Below are 12,390 nucleotides of genomic sequence, written 5' to 3' on the forward strand. Positions count from 1 at the left end.
TACTAACTGCATATGTAACACCCAAAATGTTTGGGATTTTTGCAGAATATATTTTTGAAATTTTCTTTTTTTATGACCTATATATTTCTGTAATAGCAATTGCACTTTTTTCTTCTCTCAGCTGCAAAATCAGACCAGTATTAACAGCCATGTGATTGTGATTTTGGTCACTGGGATAGAATCATAGATTCTGCATGAGTATTGATGTATGTATAGATGGAATCTTATCAAAAGTAGATGGAATCATATCAAAAGTAGATGGGGAAGGATAAAAGTTAAATTATGAAAACAGGTTTAGACATTAATCTTTTGTAGTAAAAGTGCTCCCTTGGCACATGAGCAAAACGGTGGCTATATAGGGCAGTGCTCCAAGGTGCATTTTAAATGGTCACATTTATGATTAAAAATTCATATATGGCAAGTGAAAATATCAACTAGCCTGTAACCCAAGACTGGCAACATCATAATGTGGCTACTAGATAAGGACATCACAACTTTATAATTACAGCTATATAACTCATTTTAAGACTGGCAACATCATAATGTGGCTACTAGATAAGGACATCACAACTTTATAATTACAGATATATAACACATTTTATGCAAAAACATTTGGTACATGCAATTCAGTTCAGTGGATAATAACTTTCTGATTTCTATGACTTAAATTCAGTCCTAAATAAAGTCACTATCTTGTCTTATGGCCTACATGTGACTAGTCTAATGCATGTGACTAATGCATGGCCTACAAGTGACTAGTCTAATGCATGTGACTAATGCATGGCCTACAAGTGAGTAGTCTAATGCATGTGACTAATGCATGGCCTACAAGTGAGTAGTCTAATGCATGTGACTAATGCATGGCCTACAAGTGAGTAGTCTAATGCATGTGACTAATGCATGGCCTACAAGTGAGTAGTCTAATGCATGTGACTAATGCATGGCCTACAAGTGAGTAGTCTAATGCATGTGACTAATGCATGGCCTACAAGTGAGTAGTCTAATGCATGTGACTAATGCATGGCCTACAAGTGACTAGTCTAATGCATGTGACTAATGCTTGGCCTACAAGTGACTGGTCTAATGCATGTGACTAATGCTTGGCCTACAAGTGACTGGTCTACTGCATGTGACTAATGCTTGGCCTACAAGTGACTAGTCTACTGCATGTGACTAATGCTTGGCCTACAAGTGACTAGTCTAATGCATGTGACTAATGCATGGCTTACAAGTGACTAGTCTAATGCATGTGACTAATGCATAGCCTACAAGTGACTAGTCTAATGCATGACCGTTGCAGTCAGACAAATATGGACACGGAGGTAGTAAAGGTACTGTCCTTGTGCTTGCAGTTCATTGGCCACATTGTTAGAACATCCTCTGATATGGGTCACATTGTTAGAACATCCCCTGATATGGGTCACATTGTTAGAACATCCCCTGATATGGGTCACATTTGTGGTGGAGGTGTTGGAGTTACAGCTAGATATCTATTCTTTTGGTAGTACAGCTAGATATCTATTCTTTTGGTGGTACAGCTAGATATCTATTCTCTTGGTGGTGGAATCAAAATAGAATAGTCAATATTTTGAGGTGTACCCATTAGCTTCTAAATGGATTTAATTTGTTTCTGTTATCAATGTCATAAACTTTAATCTATGTATTATAGTTGACAACAAAATATTTATTCTGATATCCACTATTTAATTTCTACTGACAAGATAGCATATTGTAACATCCTATTGGCTGTATCACAAAAGACCACAGTTTAGGATTTTAAAGGTTCAATGAAATAATAAAGGTGTTTCATTACTGCATTGTGAGTTACATCAGCACTGTTTGTCATAACACTATCAATTTATGATAATGTACAGATAACAATTATTTATCTAGAGGTCAGAAGTCAATGTTATAATATGCAATTCCATATTGAAGTTAATTATTTTATCCCTATGAACAATACCAACTTAATTTACTGGATTCACTGTAACACAAAATTTTATTTTATTTTTATTTTAATTCTTGTGAAATTGAGCAGTGTGGAATATCAGAGTAAATTTTATTTTAGTGCTGGTGAAATTGAGCAGTGTGGTATATCAGAGTAAAATTTATTTTAGTGCTTGTGAAATTGAGCAGTGTGGAATATCAGAGTAAATTTTATTTTAGTGCTAGTGAAATTGAGCAGTGTGGAATATCAGAGTAAATGTTATTTTAGTGCTTGTGAAATTGAGCAGTGTGAAATATCAGAGTAAATTTTGAGCAGTGTGGAATATCAGAGTAAATTTTATTTTAGTACTTGTGAAATTGAGCAGTGTGGAATATCAGAGTAAATTTTATTTTAGTGCTGGTGAAATTGAGCAGTGTGGTATGTCAGAGTAAATTTTATTTTAGTGCTTGTGAAATTGAGCAGTGTGGTATTATCAGAGTAAATTTTATTTTAGTGCTGGTGAAATTGAACAGTGTGGAATATCAGAGTAAATTTTATTTTAGTGCTGGTGAAATTGAGCAATGTGGTATATCAGAGTAAATTTTATTTTAGTGCTTGTGAAATTGAGCAGTGTGGTATATCAGAGTAAATTTTATTTTAGTACTTGTGAAATTGAGCAGTGTGGTATATCAGAGTAAATTTTATTTTAGTACTTGTGAAATTGAGCAGTGTGGTTAGAGACAGTACATGCAATTGACTTTCATACAGTTTGAAAATTGACTGTGCCCATGAATTTAACTGTCTTTTGTCATTTACCAAATGATATGTATAGTTCATCCAGATTCTTAAAAGAAACATGCTAGTTACTACACTGGTCTTACCATTAGAGGAAGGTAACTAATGGATTCATTCTTTAATAAAATTTGAGTTTCAATTCCATAGATGTATTGGACTTCTGTGACCAGATAAATGACTGGCATTACTTGAGTGGATCATGCTGGAAGTACTTTAGTCAACAAATGAACTGGTATGATGCCCGTGCAACCTGTCAGCGTAATGGTGGAGACCTGTTGGTGCTACCAGACTACCAGACAGAGCAAAATATGTGGGAACTGATACCTTGTCATACTGGGGAGAACCGTGCATGGATAGGCGTGTCAGATACAGTAAATCAGGATTTTGAATACATTTTACATGGATAGGCTTTCAGATACATTATATCAGGATTTGAATACATTTTACATGGATATGCATGTCAGATACAGTAGATCAGAATTTTGAATACATTTTACATGGATAGGTCTGTCAGATTCAGTAAATCAGGACTATGAATACATGCTGAGTTCACCTTCAAAAGGAACTAATGTATGAGTTTTAATCCTGAAAGTAGTGTGATTTAAAATTTGTGCATGTTAATCTAAGAATGTTAAAATTGTTGGAAATTTGAGTTTTAGAGCTCAGAAATGGCCTGTCAGTAATGAAACTTTGATTGGTTCTATATCTTACCTGAAAGTAGTTTGACCAAAGACTTAGCTGTATTTCTGCATCATATCACTAAAATTACCAGTCTGGAGCAATATTTGGATTTCCCAGTCTAGAATGATATTTATTTCTTAAAAGAAGTTGTATGGTGGAGACATCTGGTTCCAGTTATGCCTGTCATTGTTTTTGCCCATAGTTTGCCCAGTTTTTATTAAAAGTTTTTTTATTGACTGTACTGAAATTTTGTAATTGGTGACACTTTTAAAAATGACAATGTTTGACTTGTTATGTGATCTTCAATAAAAGCCATGTAAAGCTAGTTTGCATTTCAAATTATGAAAGCACCAATAAAAAGAAATTTGACAAGAATATCAATTACCATTCCAAATTATATTTTATGAAGTGATGATCGGAACAACTGATAATTGACAAAAACTGAATTTAGTGGAGCCCTTATTAATCATATCTGTCAATCAACAATTTGGTTTCTGCAAGATAACAATATTGGGAATTGCTGGTTTCAACCAAGTTTGCTATGCAGCTCTATATTGATTGAACCTAAAAAGTGTTTGATTTCCAACCGTCTGTCAACATTTAAAGGAGTTGTGGCCCCTGACTGCTTTTTCCCTCTAACTTTTGCTTCTGTAGCTTAACTTTCCCAGTCAATGTTGGACTTGAACCAGACTTATTATTGTGATGAAAGCTTGAGTGAGTGCTTTTTCCTGCATTCCATGATCTGATATGAGTTATGGCCCCTGATTTTCCATTATCCTGACTGGTTTCTGCAGCATAAATTTATGTGGCACTCAGTTTAATATTTTGCATAGGGTTAGAATTTTTAAGGAAAAGAATTTCCCCAGTGTTAAATATACAGCACAATAATATTGACAGAAAGTCAGTGGGTTGTAGTACTATGGGTACTAAATGGGAATTTGCAGAAGTGCACATTGATGGATGAAGATGTTAGTTTACACACTGATGTCATATCAGAGAATGACTAGTTTCTCCATGGGTATCGCACTCCACACTGTTCATTAACGATGAATTGATCCAACCTATCATGATCAGCAACAGCTCCATATCCTCCCTCATCATCAAATCATAATAAACCTTTCTTTGTAGAACTAGCAGGCTATTTTCAATGGCTTTATTACCTGCCACTGAGTGAGACTGAGCTCAAAACAATCTACATCAGTTATTGTCTTGGACTTAGATATATAGATTGAGTATGTTGATGAAATATCCCATCCCTACAATTGATCTGGACAAAATCATGCCAAGGACAATGACGGTTGTGTCCTGATCAGACTGCCACATGGCTCTGATTGCAGTGGGGCAATACCATAGCTGATTGTGATCTATCAGATTGTCCACATTGCCGAACCCATGTAACACAGGTACTCTTGTGGATCAGCCTAATCTGCATAGTGCCACAAGGCACTGACTGCATAGTACCAAAAGCACTGACTGCATAGTACCACTGACTGCATAGTGCCACAAGGCACTGACTGCATAGTACCACTGACTGCATAGTACCTCTGACTGCATAGTACCACTGACTGCATAGTGCCACAAGGCACTGACTGCATAGTGCCACAAGGCACTGCCTGCATAATGCCACAAGGCACTGACTGCATAGTACCACTGACTGCATAGTACCACTGACTGCATAGTGCCACAAGGCACTGACTGCATAATGCCACAAGGCACTGACTGCATAGTGCCACAAGGCACTGCCTGCATAATGCCACAAGGCACTGACTGCATAGTACCACTGACTGCATAGTACCACTGACTGCATAGTGCCACAAGGCACTGACTGCATAATGCCACAAGGCACTGACTGCATAGTGCCACAAGGCACTGACTGCATAGTACCACTGACTGCATTTTTGGAGTGTCTATTATACACAGGGGTACCACTGACTGCATCGTGCCACAAGGCACTGACTGCATAGTACCACTGACTGCATAGTGCCACAAGGCACTGACTGCATAGTGCCACAAGGCACTGACTGCATAATGCCACAAGGCACTGACTGCATAGTACCACTGACTGCATAGTGCCACAAGGCACTGACTGCATGGTCAATTTTATCCTGTATGCAGGCCTAGCTCAATACATTTTTAAATCAGTGTCATTCAATGTAGCTAAAGCTACCTAACTAGTTTTAAATACTTCATGTGAAACAAATTATATACTGTTAGCTACATTTAATGACGCTGACCTGAAAATGACTGTACAGTGTTATAGATAGGATAAATTTCTCAATGCTGTGTCAAATGAACAATATAACAGAAAACACTTATCCATGCATGTATACTATAGACCTATACTCTTCATAGCCTCCCTTTTCTCTTAAAAACTATGGAAAACTTAGTAACAGCCAGAAAAGTATTATATAAAACATGCTTTTTTCTAATTTTGTTAAGCATCTCCACTGTGCCCCGGTTGAATCAAAAATATACCTGCAATATTTAATGACAAATAATACACTTACCAGCCAGAAGGAATAATTTATCCATCAGGACATTAATCCATAAGCAAATTTCACTGTAGCACTTGCCATATTTCCAGGACAGAAAAATAAATGTTCAAATAATCTGTGAACTTGAAAGTTTAGCACATGGTTATCTGCTAGAGTCCGTTTTTGGAGGGTCTTTTATACACAGGGGAAATTTTACAATCAATATTAAAGACAACACAAGTATGTCTCACACAGTTTCAACTCCTCCAAAGAAAAGAAGAATAGTTATATACGATAATGACACAGATCTCTAATTGCCCATGAATAATCTAAAGAAAGATGTTACTCTTCATTACAGCTTGTACTAAGTATAACTACAGTAGAGATGATTAGCCAAAATCATTTTATTATTTACAATAACAGCAAGCCTCATGGGGAGACAGATCATATAAACCCTTGACTGGGATTTCCTTGTCTCGGCCCAAACCCCAACATAGATCCTATATATCATCCTACTTTTAGTTACAGCATTTAGATTGCATTTTATACAACATTACAGGACACAGCAAATTCATCCACTGATAGGTGTAGGCCATTTCTTTTTTTGCAGGAGAACTGTTATTTTCCTTTGAGCTGAAATATTTTCTTTTCTTTTATCCAAAGTTAAAAAAAATGATTACTATTTCCAAATAATATCAAAGAAAAGATATGTAATGGAAATTGATGTAAGACTGTGAGAAATTTCACCTGTATCACTTGATGACAATTATTTCCTTATACAGATATTTGGGACAAGAACTACCATCCATTGTCCACCATAGACCAATAATATTATATGAAAGTATTCATTGGAGCATCCTCTATGTCCATTTTTATGTGTTACCCTTTAAGAACATTTTACAATGCAATGTGCCAAATATTAGAATAAATTTGATGTCCTCATTTGTAGGTTAAACCAGGACAGTGGATGTCAATTGATAACAGCAGTTTGAGATTTATGCATTGGAATACCTACCCCATTCAGATCTTGTAAGTTGCATGCATATATATTTGTGTTTAAAATTAATTTATTTTGAATCACTTGCTTTATCTTTTTAAAAATTTTTCATTAATTTTTATTTTGCGTCATATAGCCATGATTGTTCTGACTAGTCAATTAACCATATACTTACATATATACATATGCATCAATTTTCTGACATTCTTAACATTGTCTTATATACTCTAAAAGTTGTGTGATATCTTTTATGACTTGTATGACATGTTCTAAGGCTTTTACAACACATGTTAAGACTTTTATAACATGTTATAAGAATTGTACCTCACTGGAAAGTTCCCGTGTTGGTTTAAAGTGGTTATTGTTGTTCATGGAAATTGGAGGACTTAAAGAAAACAGATGGGCATCCTTTTACCCTTGATCACATGGAAACCAATACTAAACCAGTAACCACCAAAGTTCAAAGAGAACTAATGGCATAGATGTGCAGCCATATCCCCTTGAAAATGTGGCTCTTGATTCTAAACCAGGAACCACCAAGGTGCAAAGAGAACATAGTGGAAACGGATGGAGGCCTGTTTAGCCCTGAACATGTAGTAAATGATACAGGACCAGGATCTAACAAGGTGCAAAGCAAGTACTTTAAACTATCCAGTATGCCATACCATTAGACTGTAACAAATCAGATGTCTAGGAAGAGTATTACTGCATACAGGAAAATCTTATTTGTGATGGCATTTGTGTGCCATTTGTTAGGCTTTTGTGTGCCATTTGTTAGGCATTTGTGTTGGCATTTGTGTGCCAATTTGTGTTGTCCTTTTTCCACCAAGTCATGAATTTACATGAAGAAAGTAATGTTGATTCTGGATGTTAGAATTGCAGATCTACACTTTGATCCAAACTTTGGTCTTTTTAGTGCATTAATATGATGTGACTGAAAGCTATATTTAATTCCATTGCTCACTTTGGAAAATCATCTTTCTTTTTACTACATGTTGCCACTCAGCATAAACCAATCTACCCCACTTTCTGACTGTAACCCATGGTCTGTAACCCAAAGTCTGTTTCAGTTATTACATTTCTGTCTTATTTGCTTAAATGTCTAAAGTTTGGGTAAAATATTAAAAAATATCACAATAATTGTAATTTTTGTGTCTAAGACCTTTCAGGGACCCCAGGAGAAGGCCCAAATTATGTATCCCTATTGCAGAAGGCCACTATATAGGCAAAATATGTACCAAATTAATCCTCTCACTGGTTTAGGTGGAATTGTAAACATATTTTGATTATCATAAAATTCTCTTACTATACCATGGGGATGATATCAGAAACAAAATGTATTTCTTCCATACGCTTCACCCCTTTAGCTAGACTATTTTACAAATAGGGAGAGTTTGCCCATTTGGTTGAATATTGTTGCAGAATAGAAACCGAGTGGGTTTTTGGATTAAATGAATAACACAAACATAATGTGTAAAAGATGGAAATTTATGAAATGAATTAATAAAGAAAAATATATGGTGTATAAATACAATGATTCTCTCTCGCTCTCAACATACGATTGATCCAATCACTCTACTCTACACAAACATTCAATATGAAATACAGATTCAAGAAACCTCATGGATTGCAGATACATTTCAAATAATATTATGCACTGTAAGAGAGATTCACATAATCTCACGTATGGACTACAATTAAGATTCAAATAATCTCAGGGTATTCAAATGTGTTTCAAATAATGTTATGCACTGTAAGTGAGATTCACATAATCTCCTGGAATACAACTAAGATTCAAAATAATCTCATGTAAATGAAAATGTACCCAATTGAAACAACAATTGGAACCAACATATGCTTCTTGACCCTGGTACAGTCGTACGATTCAAAAACTGATGAACCGCACAGTTTCACAGAGTCCTTGGGTTGGCCCACACTTTTATTGGCTGCTCGCACCCTTCACAGATCAACCACATGTACAGTCATACGTATACACACATACAGACAGCATACAGCACCCTTGAATTAGCTACGTCTACATTCGTGGCTCCACCACATGTACAGACATATATACATACATACGTATCGGCAGCACACAGCCCTAAATACTCTGGAAACTCCAGACAGCTCTAAACAGCTTCTGACCACCCTAAACAGCTACAGTCAGCCCTAAACAGCTCTAGACAGCTTCAGACAGCTCTAGACAGCTCTAGTCAGCTACAATAAAACCAAACTGGTCATAATAATGGGTTCTGAAAAATCTCTAGATATATGCTAATACATTAAACTCTAATAGCAACTTGTAATTCAAAGTTCACAACGTTTCAAATCTGCATTGTAATAAATGCATCATTACATGATATGACATTACAAACTGAATAAGCTTCGCATATCAAATGAAATATAAATTTAACACTTACCCCTATGGCTGGTGAACACAATGGAGAGCATTCACTCATTGACGAGATCCAAAATGACCAGTGTGTTGGTTAGAAATTGATCTTCCTTAAATCCAGTGGAGAGTGAGTAATAGTCAGGGTAAAATACCAGTGCATATCATGCTTTTAATGTCCCTCATCACAAGTAATTTCTGGTGAGATACATGTTAGTACAGTCACTTACCTGGAAAAACACTTATTCACCCTAGATAATGTTGTATGCATGTACAACGAAAAATAGTCAAATAGTTCTAAGGCAAAACCAGGTTATTTTTTTCACCTAATTCTGTGACAAATATATTGTCTTCATTTTTATGAAAAGTTAATATTCTTTTATGATAAACCTGTAATTTGTGGTCCTCATTAATCCACATTAATAGGTTAAGCTGTTGGATTATTTCTGATAAGCCATTTGGTATAAGTTTATTTGCAAAGTTTATAAGAGTTAGACTTGATAACTTTGGAATTTATTGAGTTTTGTATGCATGGTTTATAGCACAGTGATGATACTTGATGACAAGATGTACCTTAAGTACAAGTAACACATGATCAAATCCAGGGTGGACAACTCTGATATTGTTTGAACAATCAAGCTACTTCCATGTGGACAACCCTTATTCAGTGTTTTTGTCATTATACATAAATGTGCTGACTAATCTGAAAATGACTACTACATCTAACAGCTACAAACTGTGAAAGGGACAGTTTTTTCTCCTGCGTGAAATCGATCATGCTATTTACCCTACAGTAATATCACCTAGTTATCGAAGCAAGCCACCACTTTATCACAAAAGATATATCCTAATATCACCTAGTTATCGAAGCAAGCCACCACTTTATCACAGAAAAAATATGTCTTAATATCACACAGTTATTGAAGCAAGCCACCACTTTATCACAGAAAGATATGTCTTAATGTCACCTAGTTATCGAAGCAAGCCACCACTTTATCACAAAAGATATATCCTAATATCACCTAGTTATCGAAGCAAGCCACCACTTTATCACAGAAAAAATATGTCTTAATATCACATAGTTATTGAAGCAAGCCACCACTTTATCACGGAAAGATATGTCTTAATGTCACCTAGTTATCAAAGCAAGCCACCACTTTATCACAAGAAGATATATCTTAATATCACCTAGTTATCGAAGCAAGCCACCACTTTATCACAAAAAAGATGTCTTAATGTCACCTAGTTATCAAAACAAGCCACCACTTTATCACAAAAAAGATATGTCTTAATATCACCTAGTTACCGAAGCAAGCCACCACTTTATCACAAAAGATATATCCTAATATCACCTAGTTATCGAAGCAAGCCACCACTTTATCACAAAAAAAATACGTCTTAATATCACATAGTTATTGAAGCAAGCCACCACTTTATCACAGAAAGATATGTCTTAATGTCACCTAGTTATCAAAGCAAGCCACCACTTTATCACAAGAAGATATATCTTAATATCACATAGTTACTGAAGCAAGCCACCACTTTATAACAAGAAGATATATCTTAATATCACCTAGCTATCGAAGCAGGCCACCACTTTATCACAAAAAAGATATGACTTAATATCACTTAGTTATCCATGCAAATCAACACTTGATTACAAAATAGATACTTCAGGCCTCTGGCTAATAATATAGATAATGCATTATGTTAGTATTCACAGGTTGTTACGGGGTGGTGGTGGTGGTTATCATTGACTAGAGGATGAGTGAGCAAATTGCCAACTTAATTATCCAGTATGTCTGCATAACATGATCTGGTTGCTGACCACCCTCCAGAATCAATGTAACTTGTCAGTTGGTGTCAGCTTGTACAGCAAGACTCTGTTTCTGCTGGTCTTCACTTTTCGCTCTGGCATAACTTCTTTATTATTATATGCTTATTTTTTTCTCTGTTAACTTTACATGGTCAGTATCATTCAGTATTTTATGATATTGCACACCTTCATATTGCATGAATCACGTGCATAAAGGAACGACCTTCTATTGTAAACAAACAATGGATGCACACTGTAATTTCGAATATATGTGCAATTATGTCCTCCTTACTGCAATCAAAATGAAATAAGCATTAAATTCCATAGCATCTTTTTGATAACTGCATCCCACATTATGAATCAAACATTCAATGACAGTTGTTGTTGTTGTTGTTGTTGTTGTTGTGGGGTTTAACGCCATTTTTCAGCACACGATAGGCCATATATGGCGGCCAGTATTAATGGTGGAGGAAGAAACCGGGAAAACCCCGGAAAGAACCACCAACCCACGAGAAGCTACTGGCATGCTTTCTCACATATCTACATTGGCTGAATCTGAGACTTGAACCGGCGCAGACAGAGGTGAGATGGCAGTGATCCGTAACGGCGAACGCTTTAGCCCACTCGGCCACTCGGGGCCCCTTCAATGACAGACACAGAAACACATTTGCAGATGTCAACACGCTTCTCCCTTGCTTCTTCACTCCCTTGCTTCTTCAATCCAATTTTTTTCATGTGGAATTGTCACATATAAATCTTATCCATAATCACAAAATTTTGTAGAATAAAAAAAATACCAAATTCTATTCATTCCAGATCAAATGTAAAAGTTGTTGCAATACGTATTCATTCACAATATGACTCCAAATTTCAAATTTAACTAGACACGCCATTTTCTTTTGAAAGTTTTGTTGAGTGCATGACTAAGTTCAAATTTATCTGGACGGAGTTATTTGTGCAGTAATAATGTTGTTGTTGTGTAATGATGAATCTGCACTTGTGTATTAATATTTCTAATACAGCATAATTACAGTTACTTTGTTTCTTGTAGTGTATTTTTGTTTATATAATTAAGCCTAGTAGGTAGAATAAGAAAATGAGCTTATAATAAAATCGTTACTGCATTTATATGGGAAAATATGAACTCGTTTTGTTGGATGGATATACTGCACTCCCAAAGTCGTGCAGTATTTACATCCGAAAAACTTGTTCATATTTTCCCATACAAATGCAGTAATCAATAAATCTACAAGGCATCCTTTCTATTCACAATGGAATCTTTCTATCAAGCATTCTGGTGTTCTGACA

The 12,390-nt window shown here is 35.7% G+C and overlaps 1 protein-coding gene across 1 annotated transcript in view; it reads left to right on the forward strand.

The window, feature by feature from the left end:
• The window catches only part of LOC149796368 (uncharacterized), a 287,440-nt gene that overhangs the window by 42,188 nt on the left and 232,862 nt on the right, over positions 1–12,390 (forward strand). Inside the window, exons 5-6 of the mRNA XM_089961040.1 lie at positions 2,870–3,093; positions 6,827–6,906. Of these exons, the coding sequence (XP_089817166.1) occupies positions 2,870–3,093; positions 6,827–6,906 (304 nt within the window). The remainder of the gene's footprint in view (positions 1–2,869; positions 3,094–6,826; positions 6,907–12,390) is intronic.

Source organism: Sinohyriopsis cumingii, chromosome 6 (assembly GCF_028554795.1).
Source record: "Sinohyriopsis cumingii isolate HCF-2022 chromosome 6, ASM2855479v2, whole genome shotgun sequence".
In the NCBI taxonomy this organism is placed as follows: domain Eukaryota; kingdom Metazoa; phylum Mollusca; class Bivalvia; order Unionida; family Unionidae; genus Sinohyriopsis; species Sinohyriopsis cumingii.